This window comes from Pelodiscus sinensis, chromosome 5 (genome assembly GCF_049634645.1).
Source record: "Pelodiscus sinensis isolate JC-2024 chromosome 5, ASM4963464v1, whole genome shotgun sequence".
Classification (NCBI taxonomy): Eukaryota; Metazoa; Chordata; order Testudines; family Trionychidae; genus Pelodiscus; species Pelodiscus sinensis.
In genome coordinates, this window is record NC_134715.1 from 37322790 (window position 1) to 37349813 (window position 27024).

General features: G+C 41.6%; 1 protein-coding gene across 14 annotated transcripts in view; it reads left to right on the forward strand.

The window, feature by feature from the left end:
• The window catches only part of BLTP1 (bridge-like lipid transfer protein family member 1), a 224149-nt gene that overhangs the window by 48956 nt on the left and 148169 nt on the right, over window positions 1-27024 (forward strand). For all 14 annotated transcript variants that reach the window (XM_075929828.1, XM_075929829.1, XM_075929830.1 and 11 more), the window contains exons 10-16: window positions 6254-6404; window positions 8429-8585; window positions 9469-9547; window positions 10337-10428; window positions 11766-11883; window positions 14100-14255; window positions 20181-20278. In XM_075929828.1, the coding sequence (XP_075785943.1) occupies window positions 6254-6404; window positions 8429-8585; window positions 9469-9547; window positions 10337-10428; window positions 11766-11883; window positions 14100-14255; window positions 20181-20278 (851 nt within the window). The remainder of the gene's footprint in view (window positions 1-6253; window positions 6405-8428; window positions 8586-9468; window positions 9548-10336; window positions 10429-11765; window positions 11884-14099; window positions 14256-20180; window positions 20279-27024) is intronic.

Consider the following 27024-nt stretch of genomic DNA (forward strand, 5'->3'; position numbering starts at 1 on the left):
CAATCTAGGTGTGGGTGGCTTGGTAGAGATCCAGGTGCAGGGGAATAGGAGTCTAAAGAGGAGAGGGTTCCGGTTGTGAGATGGGGTCAGAATGAAGGGGTTGCGGCGGGGTGTCTGTTTTTGAGGGCATCTGGATGCATGGTGATTTGGGCAGAGAGCAGGGTCAGCTCCACACACAGGGATCCCCGTCCCCCCTCCTCCATGGCTGGGGAGCAGTGGGGAAAGAGCAGGGGTAGGGGATAGAGCTTCTTGAAACAAAGGGAGTGGGTGTGTGGGTGTGTCTGACCTGCCCCCAGAAGTGGCCTGTGCAGAGGAAGAATAGTTCCTTCCCCCCATTCCAGCCCAGTAAGAACTAGTAGCTGGAACCCAGTTCATGATAGGAACCACCAGCTGGGGTGTTCCCAGTCCTCTCCGTCTCTGGCCATGGGCATACGGTGAAAGTGAGCAAGAGGAACAGAGTCTTGCATGCATTCCCAGCCCCGATCCATGAGACAGTGATTTACATGGAGTAAAGGGTGCAACACCAGATTGTGACGGGTTTGTAGGCAGTTGGAAAATAAGTAGTGGGAGCAATCATCATCATGTTTGCAAACAATGAAGCATGTCCTACTGCACAGGATTGACTCTGAGAGATGCAGAATATGATAGGGAAGCCAATGTCATTGAACCCAACTGTGATTTTGCCATAGATGGGATATGTATACTGATTTTGCCTCCCTTCTTTTCCCCTTCTCCTGAGTACATAAAAATAGGGGCTTTTCCATGGTCATGTAGAATTGGTGGCTCACCAGGGACATTTCAGTGGCATTAACATTGGATTATCAAGGAAGATGTGTGATCACATTTAGGAACTTTTTGAAAAGCTTCAAGAGGGCATATTTTCCCAGAAGCACATAATTATGTTAGAGGGGTTGCAGTGCCAATTAAGAACTTAAGAATGGCCATATTGGGTCAGACCAAAGGTCCATCTAGCCCAGTATCCTGTCTATCGACAGTGGCCGATGCCAAATGCCCCAGAGGGAGTGGACATAACAGGTAACCATCACATGATCCCTCTGCTGTCATCCATTTCCTGACAAACAGAGGCTAAGGACACCATTCCTACCCATCTTGGCTAATAGCCATTGATGGACCTAACCTCCATGAATCTATCTAGCTCTTTTTTCAACCCTGTTTAAGTCCTAATCTTCACAAGATCCTCTGGCCAGGAGTTCCACAGGTTAACACCGCATAGCGTGAAGAAAAACTTCCTTTTGTTTCTTTTAAATCTGCTACCTGTTAATTTCATTTGGTGACCCCCTTGTTCTTATATTATGGGAACAAGTAAATAACTTACTCACTTTTTTCACACCAGTCATGATTTTTATAGACCTCTACCATATCCCCACTTAGTCTTTTCTTTTCTAAGCTGAAAAGTCCGAGTCTTTTTAATCTCTCTTCATATGGCATCCATTCCAAACCCCTAATCATTTCTGTTACCCTTCTCTGAACCTTTATAATACATCTTTCATGAGATGAGGCGATCATATCTGTATGCAGTATTCAAGATGCGGGTGTACTATGGTTTTATACAGAGTCTAAATTTTCTATCTTATTTTCTATCCCTTTTTTATTATTCATAACATTCTATTTGCTTTTTTGCCTGTTGCTGCACACTGAGTGGATGTTTTCAGAGAACTATCCACAATGACTCCAAGATCTCTCTCTTGAGTAGTTGCAGCTAGGTTAGTCCCCATCATATTATATACATAGTTGGGATTCCAAGTGCATCACTTTACATTTATCAACATTAAATTCCATTTGCTATTTTGTTGCCCAATCACTTAGTTTGGTGAGATCTTTTTTATTATGCTTCTTGGGAACCCAGCCTGTCTCCCTTACTTCTGGTGGCTTGTGAAATGAAACACCAAGCAACTGGACAGCAACAAAGACAGCTTTAACATAAGCAGGTGAAGGTAGTGAAGGGAGTTTGCATTTGGCAAATGAATGGCATGATAGAGATGTTCTAAAATGTGTTGGGAACTCAGTGATCCAAATATTTCTGCTGCTGCTGCATGTTGCCATTTTTTTACATAGTATTTGCATGGCCAAAGAGAAATGTTGCTCCTGAGTGGAAACGGGAAGTGAAAAAAGGAAAAAAGCCCAACCTGACTACTGATATTGAGTGGCCTGACCCAAGCGATTACCAGAGCTCATTGCTGAGCTGTTTGGCTGGGGGAAACCTTGAGTGCACACTTGAACAGTGTGCCCTAGCCAAACAGTGTGCTTTGCGGTACTTTATGAAAATACCTTATGTGGCCAGGTTATGAGTTACAAATGCTTTGAATCTAAGTTGTATATTTTGTATTCTGTATATTGTATATTTTATGTTCAATGCTGTATTCTGAAAACCATGATTTATTTTCTTTGGTTTAAAAAAAAACCCCGAATTTTATTTTGCAATAATAAACACCAAATGCTTCTTAAAAAATGCAATGCTGGCTGCTTTTGGTTGTATGGTACATATGTTCATAGTATGTTCTTCTTATCCCCTGGGGCTCGCTGCGGGGGATACTGTTGCTGGGTATGCTGGTGCTGTAAGATGAGGAGAAGGTTATGTGCCCTTGGACCAGTAAGAAAGAATAGTCCATGCACTGTAATACTGCTGGGGTGCCGAGGTACTTAGTTTGAATGTTTTTATTCCATAATATTTTGGTGCATCAGAGCTTTTTGAGGAGCTTGCCCATGCCATGTTGCATATTAGTGCACTTTTGATCCTTTTGCATTTGTTCCACTCCCTGTTCTAGTGGCTCTGGATTCAGAACTGTAGAGTAGTCTGAAAGGGTACGTCTACACTGGCCTCTTTTCCGAAAGGGGCATGCTAATTTTACAGGTCGTAATAGGGAAATCCGCGGGGGATTTAAATATCCCCCGCGGCATTTAAATAAAAATGTCCGCCGCTTTTTTCCAGCTATTAGAAAAGCCGGAAAAGAGCGTCTACACTGGCCCCGATCCTCCGGAAAAAAGCCCTTTTCCGGAGGAGCTCTTATTCCTACTTCGAAGTAGGAATAAGAGATCCTCCGGAAAAGGGCTTTTTTCCGGAGGATCGGGGCCAGTGTAGATGCTCTTTTCCGGCTTTTAGAAAAGCCGGAAAAAAGCGGCGGACATTTTTATTTAAATGCCGCGGGGGATATTTAAATCCCCCGCGGATTTCCCTATTACGACCTGTACAATTAGCATGCCCCTTTCGGAAAAGGGGCCAGTGTAGACGTAGCCAAAATGTGTCTCCCTTGGCAGGTTTTTTTTTTCTTTATAGCCTGGTGAGCCTTTCAGCAAGCATGGTAGGGGTGGCCTCAAGGATACCCAGGTAAAGACAATGATAAACAACTAGGCTGCTGCTGTTAGATTTAAGGGGTTAGCAGGCATCACAAATAAGTGTGACATCTCCCTAAAATGTTCTGTTATCTTAGATCTGCATTAAAATAGGAACAGGGTCACACTCAATAAGGATTGCTTCAGGAGTTTTCAGTAACACCTAAGGTGAGTATGTGGGGGGACTTGTTAAGACTTTCTAGCTGTGAGGCTTTGGATTGGACAGAGTTAAGGGTGTTCTGGGTAGTCTAGCAACGGCATAATAAACACAGAAAAACATTCTCGGGCAATTGTGATCCTAGCACCTGTATTGTTCATGAGGGTGTCAAAGGCCCAGTGAAGACAGCTGAAGCAAGTGGATGGAGCAAGGTTACCAGACCCACACAGATAGCATCTTCATAATGATGGTTCCCACGGAGTTTATTGCAGAGTAATGTAGCACTGTGGAGGAAGAAAAAATGCTGGGAAATGTGCAGTCAAAAGATCAAACAATGCTTGCTTGAATATTTCAATGACATTGTGCTGGGGATTAAAAAGATTTCTTGGCCAAGATAAATCCAGAAGCTCTGCAAGTGGTGAAGAGTCATGGTAATTAGCTATTTGAATGAGCCTTTTCAGGCTGCACCCCCCCCCCCCCGCGCCAGCAGCACTTTTACTTATTTCCTGAATCTAAATGCAGCATGCAAACAATTCTGCTTTGTACTTGGACTTCTAGATTTAAACCCAAAATACTATTTTGAACTAAAAAATCCATATCCAGTAGGCTTATAATGGAATTTTTGCAAAATCATGTCATTTGTTTTGTTTTGATGTATTTTAATTTGAATGTATGTGTGGTTTTTTTGTATTTGTTTTTGAACGGCTTGAATTATATTTGCATGAACGTGTTTTTATTTTACTATACTTTTTTTTCTCCCTGCCAAAGTTTTTATTTTGAAGGCATCAAAGTAGTGCTAAAGTGTGTATTTGGGAATGCTTTTTGGTTGCCTAAAGCATCATTTGTTGTTGTTTTTTGGCTGTTAATATTACTGTGTATTCTTAAAACCAATTGGCTACAGGTTGAACCTCTCAAATCTGGGAGTCTCTGGTCTGGCAACATCCATGATCTAGCAGGACCAAGGATGTTGCTGGACCAAAGATTCCCAGAGGCCAGGAGCAGGAGCCAGCTGGGAAACGCATGAGAGCTGGGAAGCCCTGACTGGGACAGTGGTGGTTGGGGAGCCCAGCCCATTGGTGGCTGGGAGCCCAGACCTGGTGAACCTGGATGGCAACTGGGGAGCCTCAGTCCCAGCCAGGAACGTCCGGTGTGAGTGGTACCAGGAAGCATTGACCCTGCCCGGGAACCCCCAGCGGGAGTTGTGCTGGTGGCAACTGGTGAACCCCGGCCCTGAACAGGAACCTCCAGTGGCAGCAGGGCTGGTAGTGATTTAGGAACATCAACCTGAGGGAGCTCAGCCCCCGGGAGCCCTGGCGGCACTGGGGCAGGCAGCAGGGTGGGGAGCCCCAACCAGGCAGTGGCAGGGTAGGGAGACCCAGCCTGGGGAGTCCCACGGTGCACAGAGGAGCCCAGTCACTAGCAGGGGAGCATTGACATCCTGGTCCAGCAACCTCCCTGGTTCAGGGCCACAGAGATCATGAGGCTGCCAGACCAAGGAGGTCCAAACTGTACTTTTATTCCTTTTTTCCCTGCCCACATGCAGTTATTGGCAATTTTGAGGGAACGGGTAAAGGACAGATAGGTGATAGTGAAATATTGGGGGCTGTGAAGAAAATTGGCTTTAAAAACCTTGTGCAGTATTGGGGGATAGTCCTATGGGGGGATTCTCTTGGTGTTTGCCTACTTTCAAAGCATCTTGGACTATGTGGGTTTGTTTTCCTCTTCATAGTGAGCTCTTCATCAACATGCAGTTCTGGTGTGCCTTCCTCAGGACATTATACAGCATCCACTGTTAGTCACTACTGTAGTTGCTGCAGTCCCCATTCATTGTGGCATCTGGCTCCTCCTATAGTGGCACCTGTGAAGGGCAGCATCACATTTTCTTGTTTTCCTCCATTGCCTTTTAATAGGACTGCTGCAGTTTCTTCTTAACTGCCTGCCATAAGAACTCATCTCTGTTACATTCCAGTTTCTGCATCTCCTTTGCAATCTTTTAGTTCCTGTGTGAATTATGTAATTGTTTCCATTTCTCCTTCTCCTTGCTGGCCAAGGATATCCAAGACTAGTTTCTGGGACTAGGCAGCAGTATGAAGATTAGTTAACTGGCATTTCAGGTTTAGCTTTATATGGAGCCATACCTATGTGTTTGCAGAAGTGGGCTAGTAAGAACAAAGGTATTTTCAAAACACACTGGATATTTTATAGGGGGTCATTGTGACCACTAGATGAGTTCAAACATTTGAGCAGAGAGCAGTCATCCTGACCGTGTGAGTGTGTGCATTATTGCTGGAGGGCTGTTCGTACTGATGCAAGTAATACAGTGGCCACACAGGCACTGAACCATCTTAAGAATGTCAGTATAGGATATATGCTGCTTAGGAGGATGTTTAACTTAACCAACAGCAGTTGAGGGTCTTGTCAGCACGACTGAAAAGGTGGTGCCACATGCAAAGCTGTGCCGACAGAAGGCAAGTTTTACTGCTTAAACTATGTAGTGTGTAGATTCAGTGCACTTAACTGACTTCGGTAAAGCTGCCATTGAGTGTTTTGGAAAATTCCAAGGACTCTTGCTTTCAATCACATCCTTCTCTTTAATCTAGATGAAGCGCTTGAGTTTTGTGCTCAGTAATGCTCTTAAATGAAGCAGATGTCTGTATACTTTAATTATATAGCCGTCTGCAGAAGTTCTTCATGATAACTGGAAACCGCTACCTTAAGTAATGTTTACCGTATTACACACTGCAGGTCTTGTGCCAGATGAGACAGAAGAAAATAATGATGGAGAAACAAGCAGCGAAGATAGTAAACTGCAAGACTTGCCTCCGTGTTGGGGATTAGACATTGTATGTGGGAAAGGAACAGATTTCAACTATGGACCATGGGCTGACAGGCAAAGGTATTAAAATGTGTTGCAGTTTTAATATTAATCTTAAATAGCATTTCCTATTGGGAAATTGTAATGAAATCTCCATTAATTTTGCTGCTCAATCTGTTAATTGTACATGATAGACTACTAAGTATGTAACTGTCACAATATGAAAACAAAGGACTTTTGTCCAGTAGTTTAAGTCTAACTTAGGCTCAGAATTAGTTACTGTGCATATCCTCCAGAATTTCACAAAGATAATAAATAGAATGCTTGGATTGTTTTAAAAATATCCTGTATTCCTGTTCAATAAATGTAGTAGTTTTGATGTTGTCAAAATTCTAATTTATAGCAAATTTACACTTCTTAGTAATTTAAAATAAACCCTCTATAGTTGTGCCATTTTTATGTATGTAATTTTTTTTTGTTAACTGTAACTCTTCATTAATTGTTCCCTTCAGATTAGAGTAGGGAATTAATAAAGAGGAAAAAAATTGTTTTGTAAATTGGAGTTATTGGCTGGAATAGACAAATATTTGTTGGAATTCCAAGAAATACTTACTTTGTTGGCTTACAGCCTTAAATTACAAGCCTGTGTTCTACAACAATTCCTTGCCTTGAGTAGCACTTCACTCTGAGTAATTCCAGTGAAGACAGTGGTATTGGTTAGAGTAATGTACAAGGTGACAAAATATGGCTATTTAAGAAAAAAAAAAAAGCATTGAGACAAATCACATACTTGATATCCCTCTTGGATGCATGCCATTTACCCAGCTGTAAAATTGTTGCGATTGACTACCTTACAGGAGTGGAGAGAGTGAGCAAATCACAAGGAGTATAGGAACTAACAATATCTTTGAAATAACTAAAGGAAAGAACTTCTGTAATCTGGTTGGAACATGTCACCTCTGATTTTTTTAGTAGCACCAAGAAAATTTGCTCTTTTATAGCATACTTCATATTTTAACCTGCTTAATGATGATGTTATGGTTTTTGAGGTGAGTACATATACTTTGAATAGTTAAAGGATCCCAAGTAGCAGGTCTTTTCAAGGGATTTTTTCTATGTTGAGCATAACTTTTTCATTGCCGATTTTAAAAAAAAGTAGGGTGGGGTTTTCAAAAATTGCAAAATGGTTTAGAACTGTGAATCCTAATGAAAGGTAATGGGATTTGCTGCCCTAATTCACTGAAGTGTTTTTGAATATACCATTTTTAATCTCAGAAGTCCATTATAAGAACACTTAACTTTCTTCAGGCTGGCGTTATGAATCTGCATCAAGGAATTCTGACAGAATGATCATTTCTCAGCTACTACAACAGCCAGGTCTTGAGTGCACTGAAAAAAGGCCATTCTCACACAAGTTCTTTGATTTTTTTTTTCCCAAAGTGTTTCTTATGTAGCCACAATTTTAAGGCCATTCTGTGGAATTTGATCTTAGTTTACCGACGGCCTCCTTATCTGAACCATATATATCAGGCTTGCCATGGTTTTATCATCCTTTCAGTTTCCTTACTTGGGGCTATACATTCCTATCCCATAGATTCTAATTTCATAGATAATTTGTGATTTATATAGTTTAGTGTGCTTTATGCAAGTTATACACAATTTAAAGCAACCTTGTTATCTTTCTCACCTTAATCGCCAAATTAAGGCTATTGCAGTATATTGTGGTGGGTAGATAAAATGTAAGAAATAATGTAACATACTTGTATTTTTTTTCTGGGATTGTTATACATTTTTTCGTTGACATCCTTTCATAACATACTTCTTCACCACAGCCATCCCCCAAAAGATCATTTCTTAATATTTTGAATATCTAGTTTATTTTGAGTTTGAATTCACTAATGAGGTAGAAGTCTCTATTGATTTAGGATGGAAGATTTCAGTGTCTTGCAGCTTTATGCAAATATAATTTTTTCCCTTCAACTTCCCTTCCCCATTGACTTTCCTAGAACCTAATTCAATTACATGGGCTGATGGCAAAGAAATGTGTAGATGAGTCAAATGTTTCTTTCCATAGGAATAATTATATTACTCTTCTTGTTTTCTAGGGACTGTTTGTGGAAATTTTTTTTCCCACCAGATTACCAGATTATGAAAGTCTCAGAAATTGCACAGCCTGGCAAACCAAGACAGATCCTTGCTTTTGAGTTGCGGATGAATATCATTGCAGATGCCACTATTGACTTGCTTTTTACCAAAAACAGGGTAAATAATGACAAGATGGTTAGAAAGAAATTTGTGAGATGACTCTGATTCTTAGAACTTACTGTGATTAGGTTGTTCGGCTTTTTGTTACTTCATGTTTTCATTTGTATGAGTGGGTTGCAAGAGATATTTAAATGTTATTTTTCTTTTGGGATCATCCTGGATTCTGTGTAGAATAATGCAAATTAGAATAGAAATGGAACTATAATCTCCTTTCATTCTCACCAGTTTCTCTTTCAGCTAAATATTTTCTGGTTGTAAATATTAACTTATTCTCAGTATCTTGATTTCTCATGTATTTTAATCATTAAAACCATATCATAATCTACACAGGATATTCCCAGCTAGGAGATGGGTAACTCCATTAAATTTCTCCTCCGCAGTCTTACATTATTATGGGGTTTCTAATGTTTGAGAGCTTGTTTCTAAAGGATTGTGGGTAAAGATGAGTAATTTAATGCTAATTGCTGGGTCTAGTTAATGGCAGGAATTACTTGCCCCTCCTTTCCATATGCATATCCTGAACACTGAAATGCTTTCACAACTGAAGAGGTGCAGTAATTGCAGGAATATGGCCTACTTTTCTGTCCCATTATTCATTAGGTCAGGCTATGCGATGCCATATTTTCATGGCCCTAACTCAGTACTATTTTTACTTGAGAAATTGAAAATATTTTCCTTTTAACATAATTGTTTGTAGATACCTCATTACTATTTAGTTCATTTTTAGTCTAAGGTAGATTACAGTTAACTAGAGCCTTTTTTTAATCCTGACAATTTAAATATGAATAATGATGGCTAGAGACATGATACACATTGGGCTGAAGATTGGGAGGGAAATAGTATTTAAACTTTTTTTCCCCCACTTCTTTGATTGGTATAGGAAACAAATGCTGTACATGTAAATGTTGGAGCAGGCTCGTATTTGGAAATAAATATTCCCATGACAGTCAGTGAAAATGGTAAGTTTGAGGATTTTTATTTTACATTCTTATTAATTCATAGGACTGTGGATATCCTAAACTCTTTTCCTCTTATGGCTACAAAGGACCTACATTTCTATGTAAAGGAGCAATACTAACTTTCATAGTGCCTTTCTTTACAGGATCTGAAAGTTCTTTAAAGATACAGGTTTAACTCTTGTTTAACCCTATGTTTAATATGCTGATGTGCTTTTTACTTACTTTTGACTGTTTGTCTTATATTTACCCCACATATAAGGAGTGGTGGATGCAGCTTTCTTTTGAAGTCCGTCATTGCTTTTCCTATCTTTCTCTGTCTTTTATGTCTGTCATACATATATATTGTCACTATCACATAGTATCTGAGCACTATGCAGCCTTTAATATGTGTACCTTCACAGAGATATCTATGAGGGAGGGATGTGCTGTTATCCACATTTTACAAATGGATAACTGAGCTATGGAGAAGCTAAGGGGACTTGCCCAAGGTCTCACACACAGGCTGCAACAGAGTTGCAGATTGAAGCCTGGTATCCAGAGCCCAACAGTAGCCTTTTCTGGACCAGCCAGAATCCACATCTGCTTTGTTTTAAGCCTCTTTCCTCCAAATAAGAAAGGACTGAACTGGAGCGTCATACTATTGCTTCTTCTCATATTGTGTTTTGCACCTCCTAATGTTTATTTATGAAATATTTGCATTTGTTTAATTCTTGCTTCTTTACTCTAATTCAGACATAATTGTTGCATAAGAAAAGCCAGTAGGTGACCATTATTTGTTCTGTCTGCTAGGCTACTCCCCTGCAATTAAAGGACAGCTTTTACACGTTGATGCCACCAGCAGTATGCAATACCGAACACTTCTGGAAGCAGAAATGCTAGCTGTAAGTCTACACTAACAAAGCATCATTATGCACAGAGGTGCAAATGTCTCTGGTGTCCATTTAGTTCAATAAAAATATTTTATATGGCTGCTATAAATGTTGTGCAAATATACAAAACAGTGCAATGATTGGGGCATTTGTATATACTTTAAGATTCCAGTCCTCCAAAGAATTATGCACAAGTAACTTTATGCATGTTGAATTACCCTACTGAAGTTACTTGAGTGTGTAAAGTTAAACATTAATTTTACAATCCCTAAAGGCCCTAATCTGTGAAAATCTGAGTTTGTTAATCTCACCTAGTTTATAGGCATAACATAATTTATAAACAGTCTATTCTGGGTTGCTCAGCAAAGATTTAATAGTAGCATGTTGTAATGAGATCTTGAATTACTAAGACATTTCTCCTGCAAAATATACTGCCATACATTAGCTAGTATACTGTGTAGTATTTTAGATATTTAGGTTGTGTTTTAGGGATACTGCAGGGCTTAACTAGAAATAAACTATGCAAATTGAGCTACGTCAATTGTGTATCTTATTTCAAAATAGCTTATATTGAAATAGGGAGCGTCTTCACAGCACTTATTTCGAAATAGAACACTCTTCCTCTGACTTCGCTTATTCCTTGTACAATGAGGGTTACAGGGGTCAGAGTAATAAGTCCTCCATTTTGACAGTATTTTGACACCATTTCAAAATAATTACCTGCTGTATAGACAAAAGTTATTTCGGAATAGTGCTAGTTATTTTGATATAGTGTTGCAGTGTAGACATACTGCAACTACATTGCTTAAGTATGACAAATACACTTTATGATGGATTACCTTTTTTATTTGTGCATTTAGTACTTCATGAAATTCAGCAATTGAATTCCAGTTAAATTCTATTGAAATGCATATGCACTAGTTGTGAAAAAGCTTCCTCTCTTTCCCTGAATGACCTTATAGACACTTAATAACTATAACAGTACAAAGATTATTTGGTTTAAATTTTGTTTATTTAGATGATAAGTTTGTGGTAGTCTGAGGAAGGTGGAAATTTCATATGAAAGTTTAAATTATAAGGCACTCAGCATAACTGTTGTACCAGCAGATGTCAAATCTCCAGTATAATCTGAGATATTCATAATAGAAGTTTTCAAACAAATGAATAAAGTGACAATTGACCTTCAGGCACGGAGAAAGAGATTAAACTGCAGAAGCCTTCTGTTCATCCCAGCAGGAAAATGGTTTTAATTATTCACCAAAATGTGCCTGGTTCACCCTTCATGTCAGCATTGTTTCCTCATTGCCCTGTTTTAAGCTAATACTGATGCTTTAGTGTTTTGTTCACAGTTTCATATTAATGCCAACTATCCCCGAATTTGGAACATGCCACAGACATGGCAGTGTGAAGTTGAGGTTTATAAAGCAACCTATCACTTTATCTTTGCTCAAAAAAACTTCTTTGCAGGTAAGTTCGTTATTTGATTAGTATCTAAATATTTAACTTGTGGAACATAAATATATGAGGCAAAATGTTTCTTCTTTGTCTTGTTGTTTTCCAAAATATGTTAGAGGTTACAATAATGTTCCTTTTAATGCAAGAGCAGATGGTCTTACAGACCATGTGGTTATTAGGTTTGTCTAAAATGGTGAATAATGTTGAGGTATGAAAAATCCCAAGGTTTTATTTCCTTTAACCGGATTTCAATTATGTTGTCTTTGTATTGTTGACTAGTCACAGTGAAAAATAACTTTTTTTGCCAAAAACAAAATATACTGATCTGTGTTGATCGTAAGTTTTAAGATTTTTTTTTTTTAGTTTAATATTGCTGACCTAAGTGACAGGTTGACCAGTTAGTATGGTGCATTCAGGAATTTTTTGGCTGGCTAATTTCAGCTTCATGGATTATCTGTGATCTTCATGTGGCTGATCAGTCTTGCGAGAAAATAATCTCCTACCCAAGATCTTGATTATAATTTAGAATCCTTGTGATAGGAAAACTGTCAAGGCCTATATACTATACTCATAGCCATTTTGTCTGTAAGATGAATTGGGGCACAGCACCAGGCCTTGGGCTTTTGGGGGCCCCGTGGCGGCTGTCCCAATTGTCCTATGGACAGGAGGGACCTGGAGGATTACGAGGTCCTGGTGTGGTGGCAGCAGGGGCTGCCTTTCCTCCACTACCACATTCACCACACAGAGACAACATGGGCCAGAGTCTCTGCTCCAGTCTGCCCTGCCACCCTTTCCCAGCCCACTGAGCATGGCTTCTCAGCAGTGACGGGAAGCAGAGTACTCCAGCACCTGTTGCCGCAGAAAAGTGAGGCACAACAGGCCAGGAGGGTGGTACAGTGGGGTGGAGCAGGCTGCCAGTCTGCTTCAGCTTCTGCTACCTGCATGGTGTGCGAGAGGGAAGCGTACTCTGTTGCTAGGGTTGCCAGGTGTCTGGTATTTTCGCCTCCTGTCCGGTTAAAAAAAAAAAAGTCAGAAAATACCTAACACCTAAAATGTCCGGTATTTTCTGTTTTTTTCCCGGCCAGGAGGTGAAAATACCGGGTGCTTACTGGTTCTGCAGGGGAACTGTCTGGCCTGGAGCAGGAAGACAAGATGACGGACAGCTGCCGGCAACCTATTAGGGCCAAAAAGCCTCAAAAGCATTTCTTAAAGGGGCCATGCTGGGTTTTTTTTGTTTGTTTTTTTTTTACTTTTTTTTGTTCAACAACTTTGGTCTCCCCCTTTTTTTATCAAAGAATTTTTTCCCCAAAGTGTGGGGGGTTTTTCTGGCGGGGAGGTGTTTGGTATTTTTGGTTAAACCACCTGGCAACCCTATCTGCTGCCGCTGCACCAATCTCTCTGTAATCCCCTGGGCCATGTTGTTCAGGGGAGGGAGTAAGAGGATGAGGTTTTGGGAAGGGCTAGAGCAGGAGTGGGAGAAGGAAGCTGCGGTAGGGGAAGTTGCCCTGAGGCATGGGAGGGAGGGTGCTCCAGACGCTGCACACCATTGAGACATCCCTGACTATACCACATTTACTGAATGTGAGGCCATTCAAAGGCACTTTGAAATCCTGCATTTCTGGTTGACTGTAAACTCCTTGAGAGATTGGGCTCCTGATGTAGTTCTTTCATATTTAAAACAGAATCAGAAGTGATAAAATAATGACATCCCATTAAAACATCTTTCTTTGAGTAAATTTAAAGAAGTTTAAAACAGTGAATATTCAGAAAGTAAATTAACTTAGATATTTTAATGATGTCCTTTATATTCCTATTTTCTGGTTTTACGTAAATCAACAGAAACATCTTGTAATCCTGTGTATTTGTTGCTCTGTCATATTAGTGCACGTAGCTTAATCTGAACTTTTGAGCTTAATGCTCAGTAAGTCAGAATTCAAAATCATATTTCTTGTCTCGTGTGGTTATTGCATTTATTCATTAAATTACATTTGCATTTATTCATTAATATGATTTAAGGCAACATTTTGGTAGACTGAGGTAACTCTTCTTTTGACTAGAAAGGTATAAAAATGCTGAAATTTAGTAGTTCATTTCTCAGTGGTTGGGTGTAAATTGGCATAGTTCCCTGAAGTCAGAACTGGCCTAGTTGCTTTTTAAAAGACTTCTCCAAATTAGTTTAATCTGATATATTGCTATTATTTTGTCCTTTTTATTTTATATAATTTTAGATTTGATTCAAGACTGGTCCAGTGATAATGCTCCAGATATTTTCTCATTTGTTCCCTATATATGGAATTTTAAAGTAATGTTTCATCAATTTGAAATGATTTGGGCAGCAAATCAACACAACTGGATTGACTGTTCCACCAAACAGCAGGAAAATGGTGAGTGATTCTTCTGAAGACATTGTTTATAACATTACAAAAAAATCACAATACCTGTTTTATCTAATGTATAGGCACCTGTTGAGAGGTAATAAACATTCTAGTTTTCATTAGGTACCTTTTTTTTTTTTTTTTTTTTTGCTAAGAAATAAGTTTTTTCACATACTTGCTACAGAAAAACCTCACACACTCTGAAATAAAGCAGTTATTTGAATGATTCCACATGTCCATTCCACTATAGGGGTGTCTGTGTGTCATTGCACAACTATCAGAATTTTTTCTTGTGGGGCAGCACAAGAGCCCTCTGCTGCCGCTAGAGCACCATGTGCAGGCATAAAGGTCTGAGCCATCTCCAAGCCCCTCTGTTCCTTTCTACTGCTCATGACAGATGTTAAAGTTCTCTGTCTTTGCTTCTGCAAGTCTTGATTCAAACCTGTAAACAGTACCGTTGTAGTGGTTGGTGAATAATAATTTTGTATAATCTGATAGCCAGTCTGGTTAACGATCCCAGTATTGGTGATAAGTCTCACTCTCTGGGTTTTAAGCACTGTCACATGTGTGGTAAAGCAATGCCTAAGAGTAACCCTCACCCCAGCTGCTTTCAGTGCTTGCGGGAAGGATCACATGAGTGGCAAATGTGGCATTTGTAAGGGCTGCAAGCCCTGCTCAAAAAAGGGCAGCTAGTTTAAATATTTGCTGGTGGAATTGGTGCTACATCTTCCATCTGAGCTGACTACCGTGGTCTAGATACTGAGCACCTTTGGTGCTAGTGGTCCTGAAAGACAGATGAGTGTTGCCAGAGACATTGTCCAGAGCAAACTGCTAAACCTGGGAATTTGACTCCAGATCCTAGTATAGGCCTTCTCCAGAAGTACCTTCATTGGCATTGCATTCACATTTGCATTTTGGTACTGCAGAATGTCTTCTCAGTGCCACCTATTCCTGAAACATTAGAGTCTGCAAGGGTAAGTCTACACTAGCCCCCTAGATGGATCTAGGGAGGCTAATGAAGGAGACCGAAATTGCAAATCAAGCCCAGGATTTAAATATCCCGTGCTTGATTTGCATGTTTCCAGCCGGTCACCATTTTAGAAATTGATTAGCCTGAAGTAACTGCCTGTGTCTACATACGGCAGTGAAACAGGATTCCGATTTAAAGCCCTAACTCAAATTAGCCGGTATTCCTCCTTCAGAGCGCTTATTTCGAATTTGGTAAGCCTCATTCCATGAAGAATAACGCCAAATTCGAAACTGCTATTTCGAAATAAGTGCTTTGTAGACACTTATATCGAAATAGGGGGCCTCCAGCCTTCCCAGGGTGACCTGGTGGCCACTCCAGCCTCAACCAAGAACACTCCTCTCCCTCCCCCCTTCCCCGGAGCCCTTAAAGGGGTTGACTCTGGCCACAATGCCTGTGCCAGCTCCAAGCCTGCCAGCCCAGAGCCAGCAGTCACTGCCCCTGACCCAGTGGTCCCAAAACATGAACCATCAAGCCACTGGCAGCCAGTCCTCCACTGCTCTCCAAGAGCAGTCTGCCAGCTCCCAGGAGCCTGCCAAGGCCCGAAGAAGGCGGGTGCCTTCCTGGTCTAGGGTGGAGATCATGGACCTTATACAGGTTTGGGAGGGATGCCCCCAACATTCATGATCTCCGCACTAGACAGAGGAATGCGGCCATCTATGGCAGGAGAGCTGCCAGCCTGGCCACCAAAGGCCACATGTGAACCCAGGAGCAGATTTGTATGACAGTTGGTCCGGCGAGACCCCCACCCCTGAATCCCGAGCTTCCCCTCCCCCTTCTTTCCCTTGCTTCCCCTTCCAGCTCCCTCCTCCCAGGTTTCCCCCTCCCCTCTCCCACCCTCTCTTCTCCCCTCTCCTGCCTCCTTTCCCCACTCTCACCAGAGTTTCATTCCCTACCCCCCAGTTTTGTTAAATAAAGAGAGTTGGTGTTCATGAAAATACGTGTATTTTATTTGACAGCAGGAAGGGGGATTAGGATGGGTAAGTGGAAAGATGTAAGGAAGGAATGAGGCACAAGCCCTCAGTGGGGCAGACCAGGGAGGCTCTTAGTGCTCCTCAGGGTGGAAGCTCTCTCACAGGGCCTCCTGGATACTGACAGCTCCCGGATGGCAGCCTGCAGCAAGTGCAGTCAGGCTCGCAGCAATGCGTCCATGAGAAGCACCAGAGTGCCCAGGGGCAGCTCTGGCTCCATGTTGCAGAGTTCTGTGGTGTCCCAAGTAAGGGCAACCAGAGCACACAGAGACAAAATGCTTTGCTGTTCCTCATCGAGATAGGCAAGCAAGCAGGGAAAGCTGAGAACCGGCTGTCCGGAGGGGTGGTCCCTTTAAGCACAGGCCTCAGATAGCCTCAGGCAGCAGCCCCACAAAGTAACTCCTGACCTGATGTCCTGCCGGACCTGGTTAAATGCAATTCAGAGTCCACTCAGTGTAGACGTGCTATTTCGAAATGCATTTTGTGTGTAGACGCGTTATTTCAAAATAGCTTATTTCGAATTAACTATTTTGAAATAAGATATTTCGAAATAACGCTGTAGTGTAGAAATACCCCCAGTGCTGCTGGTACTAGCACCCAAGGTCCCAATGTGTCAGCATCTTCACCTCTGTAGATTGCTCATAAAACCCTAATGGGACGCATGTGACCTGCAAGCTGCAAGTTACCCAACACTGGCTTTAATCTGGAATGGATTAAATCTTTCAGTGCTATGTCTCCTTTTTTCATTGTATTTGTAGGCAGAATGAAGAGCAGTCCTATTTCTATGCAAAGCATTTTTTCATTATTTTTTAAAGTTGGCCAACATCAAGCTGTACTGGGTCATTCAAGTGACCTCTGCATCGTTTCTGGTTAATGTGCCCATATTAGACATTTGCAAAGCTACACTTTTCCTTCTCACTGTGTTGTCTCTCATCAATCTAAAGATGATGCTAAATTTGGACACGTCGCTGTTCAAATAGACTCCAGTTGAGACAGCTTGTGAGTTTCCTGCAGTGGAATAGACATTAGCCATCAGTGTAAGAAAAACTAGCTTTCTGTAACTGTAGTTCTTTGAGATATATGCAACACAATTCTCCCTGCACCACCTTTTCTCTGAGTGTTTTCTGTAGGATAAAACTATAGGGGGTTTGAGTCAGCTTGGCTCTTTATACCTGCCCATGGTGTGTGAGGCAGTTGGGGGAATTCATACTGCCCATACATATCTAAGGGAAAAAATTCTGACAGATGTGCAGTGGAGACCACAGGTAACTACAGTGGAATGGATTTGTAAAACACACCTCGAAGAACAACAGTTATTGAAAGATTAGGATCCATTTTCTACAAATTTCTGAGGATCCTCTTCACTGATACTTTATTTTTATTTTTGAAGGCCCTTCAGTATCTGACAGCCACAGAGACTTTAATAACATCACAGTCTGCTGCATTACTGCCTCCTGCAGCCATCAAGTTTTCATTGTTTTTCAATTAACTTACATTAAATGTACATTCACAAATACTTAAATTTTTTTAGCCTCATACATTAGAAATTTCTACCTCCTATTCTAATCAAAACTAGAGAGAGGCCACAATTGTAATATTAAAACTACTATAAAAAGTGTATTTTAGAACACTTTTTAAAATAGCAAAAGCTCTTGACTCCCAGATATTACAATAATGAACGCTCCAATAATGTTGCATTGCTTCAGTGTGAAAGGGGAATTGCTGGCGAAGACCCATAATATAATTGCAGAGAACATAAGTACATAAGAATGGCTATACTGGGCAGTCTGCTTAGTGTCTTCTGGTTTGACAGTGCCCAGTGCCAGGTGATTCAGGGAATTAACAGAATAGGCAATCATTGAGTGATCTATCCCCTGTTGTTACTCCCAGGTCTGGCAATTAGAGGCTAGCCACACCCAGAGCATGAGATTGAATTCCTAACAATCCTGGCTAATAGCCATTGTTGGACCTATAATGCATGAACTTACCTGATTCTTTTTTTGAGCCCTGCTGTAGTTTTGGACTTCACAACATCCCCTGGCAGTGGGCCCACAGATGGATTGTGTGTTGTGTAGAGAGTACTTCCTTTTGTTTGTTTTAAACCTGTTGTCTATTAATTTTAAACAGTGACCTCTAGTTATTGTTACAGCGAAGAGCAAAAAACATTCCTCTATTTCCTTCATACCATTCATGATTTCACAGATCTTTATCATCTCCCTGTATAGTCATCTCTTTTCCAAGCTGAGAAGTCCAAATCTTTTTAATCTCCTCTTGGACAGAGCTGTACCATATTTTAAATCATTTTTGTTGCCCTTCTCTGAACCTTTTCCAATTCTAATGTATGTTTTTTCAGTGACTAGAACGGCACTGAGTAGTCAAGATGTGGGTGTACCATGGATTTATGTAGTGGAATTATGAGGCTTTATGATATTTTCTTTTTTAGCTAGTTTTCCTAATATTCTGCTAGGCTTTTTTTTTTTTTTTTTACTGCCACTGCACATTGAACAGATGTTTTCAGAAAACTATCCACAATGACTCCCAAGATCTCTTTCTTAAGTGGTAATAGCTAATTTAGACCCCATCATTTTGTATGTACAGTTGGGATAATGTTTTACTTGGTGCATTACTTTTTATTTGTCAGCACTGAATTTCATCTACTATTTTGTTGCCCAGAACACCCAGTTTGTGAGATCCCTTTGTAGCTCTTCACTTTCTGCTTTGAACTTAATTATCTTGAGTAATTTTGTATCATCTGCAAATTCTGGTACCTCACTGGCTAACCCTTTTCCCAGATCATTTATGAATACAGTATGTTGAACCGCACAGAGGCATATAGCTATTTACCCTCTTTTCATTCTGAAAACTGACCATTTATATGTACCATTATTTTTTGTGTTTTAACCAGTTACCAATCCATGAGAGAACCTTCTTTCATCCCATGATTTTGTTTTGGTTTTCATAAGAGGCTTTGGTGAGGGACTTTATCAGAGACTTTCTGAAAGACTCCATACACTGTATCCACTGACTTACCCTTGTCCACATGTTTGGTGAACTACTCAAAGAATTTATAGTTTGAGGCATAGGCTTCCCTTTTAAAAACTGTGTTGACTTTCCTTAACAAGTCATATTTATCTATGTCTAATAATTCTGTATTTTAGTGCCAGGCAAACTGATTTAAAGTATAGTAAAGTTAGACTTTTTGGCCTGTAATTGATATTATCTCTGAGATTAAAAAAAAAATAAATTGGTTTCACATTAGTTATCTTCCAGTCGTAATTTCATTTGAGTTCGATAAGAATGCTTGTGTGAATGACTTATTACAGTTTTGACTTACACATTTGTTTCAAAACCTCCTCTTTTGATTCCTCATTATAAGACATTTCCTCAAATTTGTCATCTAAAAAGAATGCCTTGAGTGTGGGAATATCCCTCACATCCTCTGGAGTAAAGAATGAAAGCAAAAAGTAAAAAACTCACTGGATAAATTATGAGGAAATTCAGTACTTATCTAAAGGACTTGGCACATGTTTACAAGTGTTAGCAGTTTGACTATGTATTAAACCAAAAAGTCATGAGGTATTAGATGTGACATTTTGGATCTTTCTAATTGTGATTTCATTCTGAATGGATAAATTTGCTTAAGTAACTGGAATGGTCTTCTTTAGACACAATAATGAAGAGTACAAGCTTCCAAAAATGGATTCACAATTTATTCTGCATGTGTGAAAGTTTAAAATTGCCATTTCCTTTATCATATGGGTTCTATAACAGCTGTTCCTTAATTCTCACCCACACATTTGCAAGAAAACTTGTCTAATAGGGGAGATATTCCCATGAAGGAGAACTAACTTAAAAATAGATACAACTTATTGCTTATAATTGACATTTAATTTAAAATAATTTTTATTTGAATTATTTTTCTTTTCTCTTCTTTAGTTTATCTGGCAGCCTGTGGGGAAACCTTAAATATTATTTTCTCTCTGCCTTTCACTGACTTTGTTCCAACCACATGCAATACTAGGGTGTCTTTAAAGGTAAGTAAAATTTTATGTGCATGAATTACGCTATAAGTGCCATAGTATTTCTTCATATGTAAGATAAGTCAGTTGGACAATAAACTCTTGCATCCTTGTATAGGCAGGGTCCCAGAACCCCGTGTTCCCCTGAAGGGAAAGAGGTAGAAAACATATTTTTTTTGCTGCTTATTCTTATAACTTGTTTTAATGAGTCCATAGTCAACTCCTTTCTTGCCTACATTAGGACAGCTCATCACAAGTACTTTCTATTTAATAGGTTTTTTATCTGTTGTTAGTTTCTCTTCTTCCACTCTCCAGTCCCTGGTTGCATTAAAAAAAAGCACATTGGCACTCAAAGGAACCACTGTTTGGCAAGGCCAACAAAACAACATGTGGGATTTGTAGACCAAGGCATTTTGGAGATGGGAGCCCCAAAATATTAAGAACTTCGTGAAAAGTCAACGACAGATATTTTTTAGCAAACATAACTTTAGAACGTATTCTGATTCTTTCTCCTTATCTCTCCCCTCCAAACTTCCTAGATAATTTTATTCTGGGATGACACTTGTTATTGGAAAATGTAGTGGGGGTTTATTTTTGAGGAAACTAGAACTGGGACTTGAAAAGGAGATTTATAATGCATCACTGACTTCAGCCTTATCTAATGAATGGCCACTGCAACTTCATCTTAAGTGTTAGTAAACCTTATCTGTGAGACCCAATTCTCAGTTGCTTATAACTTTGTCAGATTTCAGAAGTTTGGGCTGAAATTTTCTATGCCTGTTGTCTGCCTCAGGATGAATATTTCAAAAGTGTCAGCATACAGGACAGATGGATGGATAATGCTATGGCAATGCCAATGAATCAGGACAGTGTCGTGAATATAGTTGTTTGAAAGATTTTTTTTAACTTATTTGTTGCAGAAGCCACAAAAAGTGTGGTAAATGAGCCTAAGGATTGTAGGATTAGGGATGGCCTTATGATTAAGGCAGCTGAATGCATTGGAAGTAATGTTGAATTTGACTCTACTCCTGCCTGCATCACTGTATTCTTCTGTTTTGACGGGCAAGTTACTTAAACCAATGTTCTTAGCTGGCCATTAATTGTTTGTTCCTCATTTCCTGGATGCCCGTTGTGAGATAACTACTGCTGCCAGATTTGTGGGTATGCAAAGCATTCACAACTGCAAATGAAGTTGATTGGAGCGGTACTTTGAATATATTTTCTATATAGTGCCAGGTACTCTGAAAAATCAGGCCAGAGGTGTCTCATATTGGGCACTCGGAATTAATGGATAATTTTAAGCTTATCTTGTGCTTCAGTTTCTGAGTTGTAAAATAGAAATATGAATGTGTCTTGATCTCAGATTGTTACAGAGATAAATTCATTAACGTTTGTGTAGCAGCATAATGAGAACAACATAGAAACACCCATGAGAAAATGAACAATTTTCTGTATTCAGTGCAGATTTTGAATGATATATAGAGTCATACTTTTCAATGTGGAGTATTAAAAAGAAATTGCACGAGGCAGGTATTCTTTTGTGACCATGGCAGCAGTGCCTTAAGCCTCTGGGATGGCCTGTGGCCGCGGTGCCTCAGGGCCAGCCCTTGGACTGTGTGGCTGCAGCAGCGATGTCTCCGGGCTCCAGGACTCCGTGGCTGCGGCAGTGTCGCTGCAGCTGTTGCTGCAAAGGGGCAAGAAGCCAGGTAATATTGCCCCCATATGCCCAGACCTCCCCCATCCCAATCCCATCACTTCCCTCCCCAACCTCCAAGTTCCGGCACCCTCAGCTTGCTCTGACACGCTCCCTTGTTTTTGCACTCTCTCTCCTGGCCATAAATAGGGTTGCCAGGTGTCCGGTATTTGCACGCTTTGTCCAGAAAAAAAATCAGAAAATATCTGACATGTGCAATGTCCAGTATTTTCTGATTTTTCTGGCTGCGCACCGGAATCCTGGCGTGGGCGGGGGGGGGGGAGCAGCTGGGAGTCCCAGCTGGGAGGCGGGGCTGCGATTGCTGTTAGAAGCCCTCAGTTGGTTGAGTGTGAGGAGGAGGAGAAGCCTCCTCCTCACTTCTGCATCACCAGGAGCCTGCGTGGGACAGGCAGCAAGCACCCAGGTCAGTCCTGCTCCCCACTGGCCAGTTTGCTCTCACACCCCGACTTCCCTTCCTGATCTTTGCCGGCCAGCCCCCCTGAACTTCCCCCCCGCCAGCTCTGCTTTCCATCCCCCCCTTCCTCCCGGCCACCTTTGCGGCCCCCGAACCCCCCCCAGCTTTGCTTCCTGCCCCCCCTTACTCCCGACCAGCCCCGCCCCCTCCCAGCCGGTCCCTCCTCCCCCGATATCCTGCGGCCAGCCCCGTTCCACCCAATTTCCCTCCCTCCCCCCACGACCAGCCCTGCGTCCCGTTGGCCCCCCCTTCTCTCCCGGCCAGCCCCGTTCAACCCTCCTTAGCTGTTTCCAGGCCGTCTCCCCACTTCCCGGCCAGCACCACTCCCTTCCTGGCCAGTCCTTCTCTCCGCCCCCTCCCCCCCTCTTTTTTTTTCCTTCAACAAAATTTTTTTCCTAGTGTTTTTTTTTTCCCCCAGGGCGGGGAGGTGTTCGGTATTTTTGTTTCAGCCATCTGGCAACCCTAGCCATAAACTGCAGCTTTCCTTGTTCCTGTTCCCTCCACCTGGCCTGACACCCTACTCCCAGCCTGCTTCTGCACCCCCATCCCTATCCCTACTTGCTGGCAGCCCTGTCTCATGCACTGTACCCCTCATTTTTGTTCCTACTTCTGAGCCTAAGGGGGTCCATAAAATCCACTAACTCTCAAACTCCAGAAAAGTAAATCGGGTCTCTGGGAAGCCCTGACCCTCAGTTTCCCCCTTCCCTTCCCTTCCCCTCACCCCATGTGGCTGGGTCACCAGAGGAGTGAGGTGTCTCAGTTGGGGCCACATAAGTGAGCGGTGGGGGTTTTGGAGGAGTTTATTTGCTTCTCACTTGTGTGGCCCCCAACTGTTTCTTTTGTGGGTCATTGACCCCAGACCCCAAAATGGTTCCCTAACCGTGTCATAAATAAAGAAAACATTGAAACCTTTTGTGTTGGACATAATATTTTACTTTATTTAAAATAAAGTTTGATAAACTAACATGAGAAAGTTAAAATGCTTAATCTGTTTCATAATTTAAATTAAACTTAAATTCCTCCCGGCCACCTTTGCGGCCCCCGAAGCCCCCCAGCTTTGCTTCCTGCCCCCCCTTACTCCCGACCAGCCCCGCCCCCTCCCAGCCGGTCCCTCCTCCCCCGATATCCTGTGGCCAGCCCCGTTCCACCCAATTTCCCTTCCTCCCCCCACGACCAGCCCTGCGTCCCGTTGGCCCCCCCCTTCTCTCCCGGCCAGCCCCGTTCAACCCTCCTTAGCTGTTTCCATTCCGTCTCCCCACAAGATAACGAGCCTTGTGGATAAGGGAGAAGCGGTGGATGTCATATACCTAGACTTTAGTAAGGCATTTGATACGGTCTCGCATGATATTCTTATTGATAAACTAGGCAAAGATAACTTAGATAGGGCCACGATAAGGTGGGTGCATAATTGGCTGGATAACCGTAGTCAGAGAGTTGTTGTTAACGGTTCTAAATCCTGCTGGAAAGGGATAACAAGTGGAGTTCCTCAAGGGTCTGTTTTGGGACCCGTAGTGTTCAATATCTTCATCAATGATGTAGATATTGGGATAGAGAGTATGCTTATTAAGTTTGCAGATGATACCAAACTGGGTGGGGTTGCAACTTCTTTGGAGGATAGGGACATAATTCAAAATGACCGTAGCAAGTTAGAGAAATGGTCAGAGGTAAACAGGATGAGGTTTAATAAAGAGAAATGCAAAGTGCTCCACTTAGGAAGGAACAATCAGTTCCATACATACAAGATGGGAAGCGACTGTCTAGGAAGGAGCATGGCGGAAAGGGATCTAGGGGTCATAGTGGACCACAAGTTGAATATGAGTCAACAGTGTGATGCTGTTGCAAAAAAAGCAAATATGATTCTAGGTTGTATCAACAGGTGTGTTGTAAGCAAAACTCGTGAAGTCATTCTGCCGCTCTACTCTGCACTAGTTAGGCCTCAGCTGGAGTACTGTGTCCAGTTCTGGGCGCCACATTTCAAGAAAGATGTGGAGAAATTGGAAAGGGTACAGAGAAGAGCGACAAGAATGATTAAAGGTTTAGAGAACATGACCTATGAAGCCAGGCTTCATGAACTGGGCTTGTTTAGTTTGGAAAAAAGAAGATTAAGGGGGGACATGATAGCGGTTTTCAAATATCTAAAAGGGTGTCACAAGGAGGAAGGCGAAAATTTGTTCCTCTTGGTTTCTGAGGACAGGACAAGGAGTAATGGGCTTAAAGTGCAGCAGGGGAGGTTTAGATTGGACATTAGGAAAAAATTCCTAACTGTCAGGGTGGTCAAATATTGGAATAAATTGCCAAGGGAGGTGGTGGAATCTCCCTCTCTGGAGATATTTAAGAACAGGTTAGATAGACATCTGTCAGGGATGGTGTAGACGGAGCTTGATCCTGCCTTGAGGGCGGGGGGCTGGACTCGATGACCTCTCGAGGTCCCTTCCAGTCCTATTATTCTATGATTCTATGATCTTACTAGCAGCAGCTGGTTCAGAAAATAAGGTCCTCATACCTAGCCGGGTAGTTCTCAACCCCGCTCCTTCTGCCCAGGACCCGGCCTTTCCGGGTTGGCCCGCGACCACTTCTTAAATTTGTGAAGTGGCCCCCTTCCAAAATTATTGCCCACCCCTGCTTTAAATCATTTTCTGTACCTTATGACTGGAGGTTAGCTAATGTGATGCCAGTTTTTCAGAAAGAGTTGTAGAGGTGATATTGGCAATTACAGACTGGTAAGACTCAGTACCGGTAAAATTAGTTGAAAATATAGTAAAAAACCAGAATTGTCAGACATAGATTAACATAATTTGTTGGGGAAGAGTCAACATGGTTTCTGTAAAGGGCAATCATGACTCACCAATCTACTAGAATTCTTTGAAGAAGTCAGCAAGCATGTGGACAGGAGGTGGAGGTAAGATCCAGTAGATATAGTTTACTTAGATTTCCAGAAAGCCTTTGACAAGGTCCCTCACCAAAGGTTCTTAAGCAAAGATAGCTGTCATGGGATAAGAAGAAAGATCCTCTCATGGACTGATAACTGGTTAAAAGATGGGAAAACAAGGGTGGGAATAAATGGTCAGTTTTTGGAATGGAGAGAGGTAACTATGGGGGTCTGTATTGGGATCAGTCCTGTTTAACTTATTCATAAGTGATCTTAAGAAAGGGGAAAATAATGAAGTGGCAAAATTTGCAGATGATACTAAATTGCTCAAGATAGTTAAGTCCAAAGCAGTCTTTGAAGATCTTCAAAAGGATTTCACAAAACAAGGTAACCGGGCAACAAAATGGCAGATGAATTTTAATGATTAAGAGTGTGGAACAGATGGCTTATGGGGAGAGATTATAGAAAAGAGAAGACTAAGCAGGAAATATGATAGAGATCTATAAAATCATGGATGATGATGAGGAAGTAAATAAGGAAGTTATTTACTTGCTCCCATAACACAAGAACTAGCAGTCACCACATGAAATGAATAGGTGTGATGTAGTGCGGGTACAGTCCACTCTGGTCACTGTGCTTGGGATGTGAGCTGTGGATAACCCCTACTGGCCTCTGTAAGTACTGCCCAGCGGGAAGTTGCCCTGAGGGCCCTCATGTCATGTAGACCATGGCCCCAACCAGTTCTCACCTGAGAGGGAAGGAGTTTGAACAAAGGAGGGGTTTGGTTTGAAGAAGAGTCAGTCTTGGCTGGGAAACTTGGAGAGAGGAGACTAAGCTGAGTACTGGGTGTTCGGGGGCCTGTGGACTCCTACCCAAAGGGGTCTGAGGCTACTTGGCCCCTCACTTCGATGCCCACATAGAACCCGGGCTGTGCTGTACCTCGCAGAAGCAATAAATCCTCTCTGTTCTACTGGCGGGTGGAATCTCATCTTGCTGTAGACGGGGTGCAGGATCAGGGGGTACCTGACACACCACCACAATAGGTAGCAGATTTAAAACCAACAAAAGGAAGAATTTTTTCATGCAACGCTCAGTCAACCTGTGGAACTCTTTGAAAGAGGATGTTGTGAAGACCAGGATTTAAGTAGGGTCCAAAAAAGAGCTAGATAAATTCCTGTAGGGTAAGTCCATCAATGGCTACTGGCCAGGATGGGGAGGAATTCTGTCTCTAGCCCCTGTTTGTCAGAAGCAGGGAATGGACAATGGGGTGGATCCCTTGATGATTACCTATTCTGTTATCTGGGGCACCTGGCATTGGTCACTGTCAGAAGACCGAATACTGGGCTAGATGGACCTTTAGTCAGACCCAGTCTAGCTGTTCTTATGTTCTTAATTAAAGGCTGTCATAATGTGTATACACAGAGACTATAAATAAGTGGCTGATGAGAAACCTTAGTTGTCACAATTCCTGACTTTAGAGTGTTGAATTTTGTAACTTTGATATTTTTTTAAATAGTTTTTTAAAATTATGTAATACTAGAAGCATTACCTGCCGTTGTTCACATCCTAAACTCATTTGATGTTTGTTTATTGGAAAATAAAATGAAAATGTGCATGCTTCATTTAAATCATTGCTCTGGGATGGAACTGCGGATGATGGGTTCATTATGCAGGCTTCCCCAGGGAGAGAGGGCTACTTCATCCCTCTCTCACTGCCGCAGCAT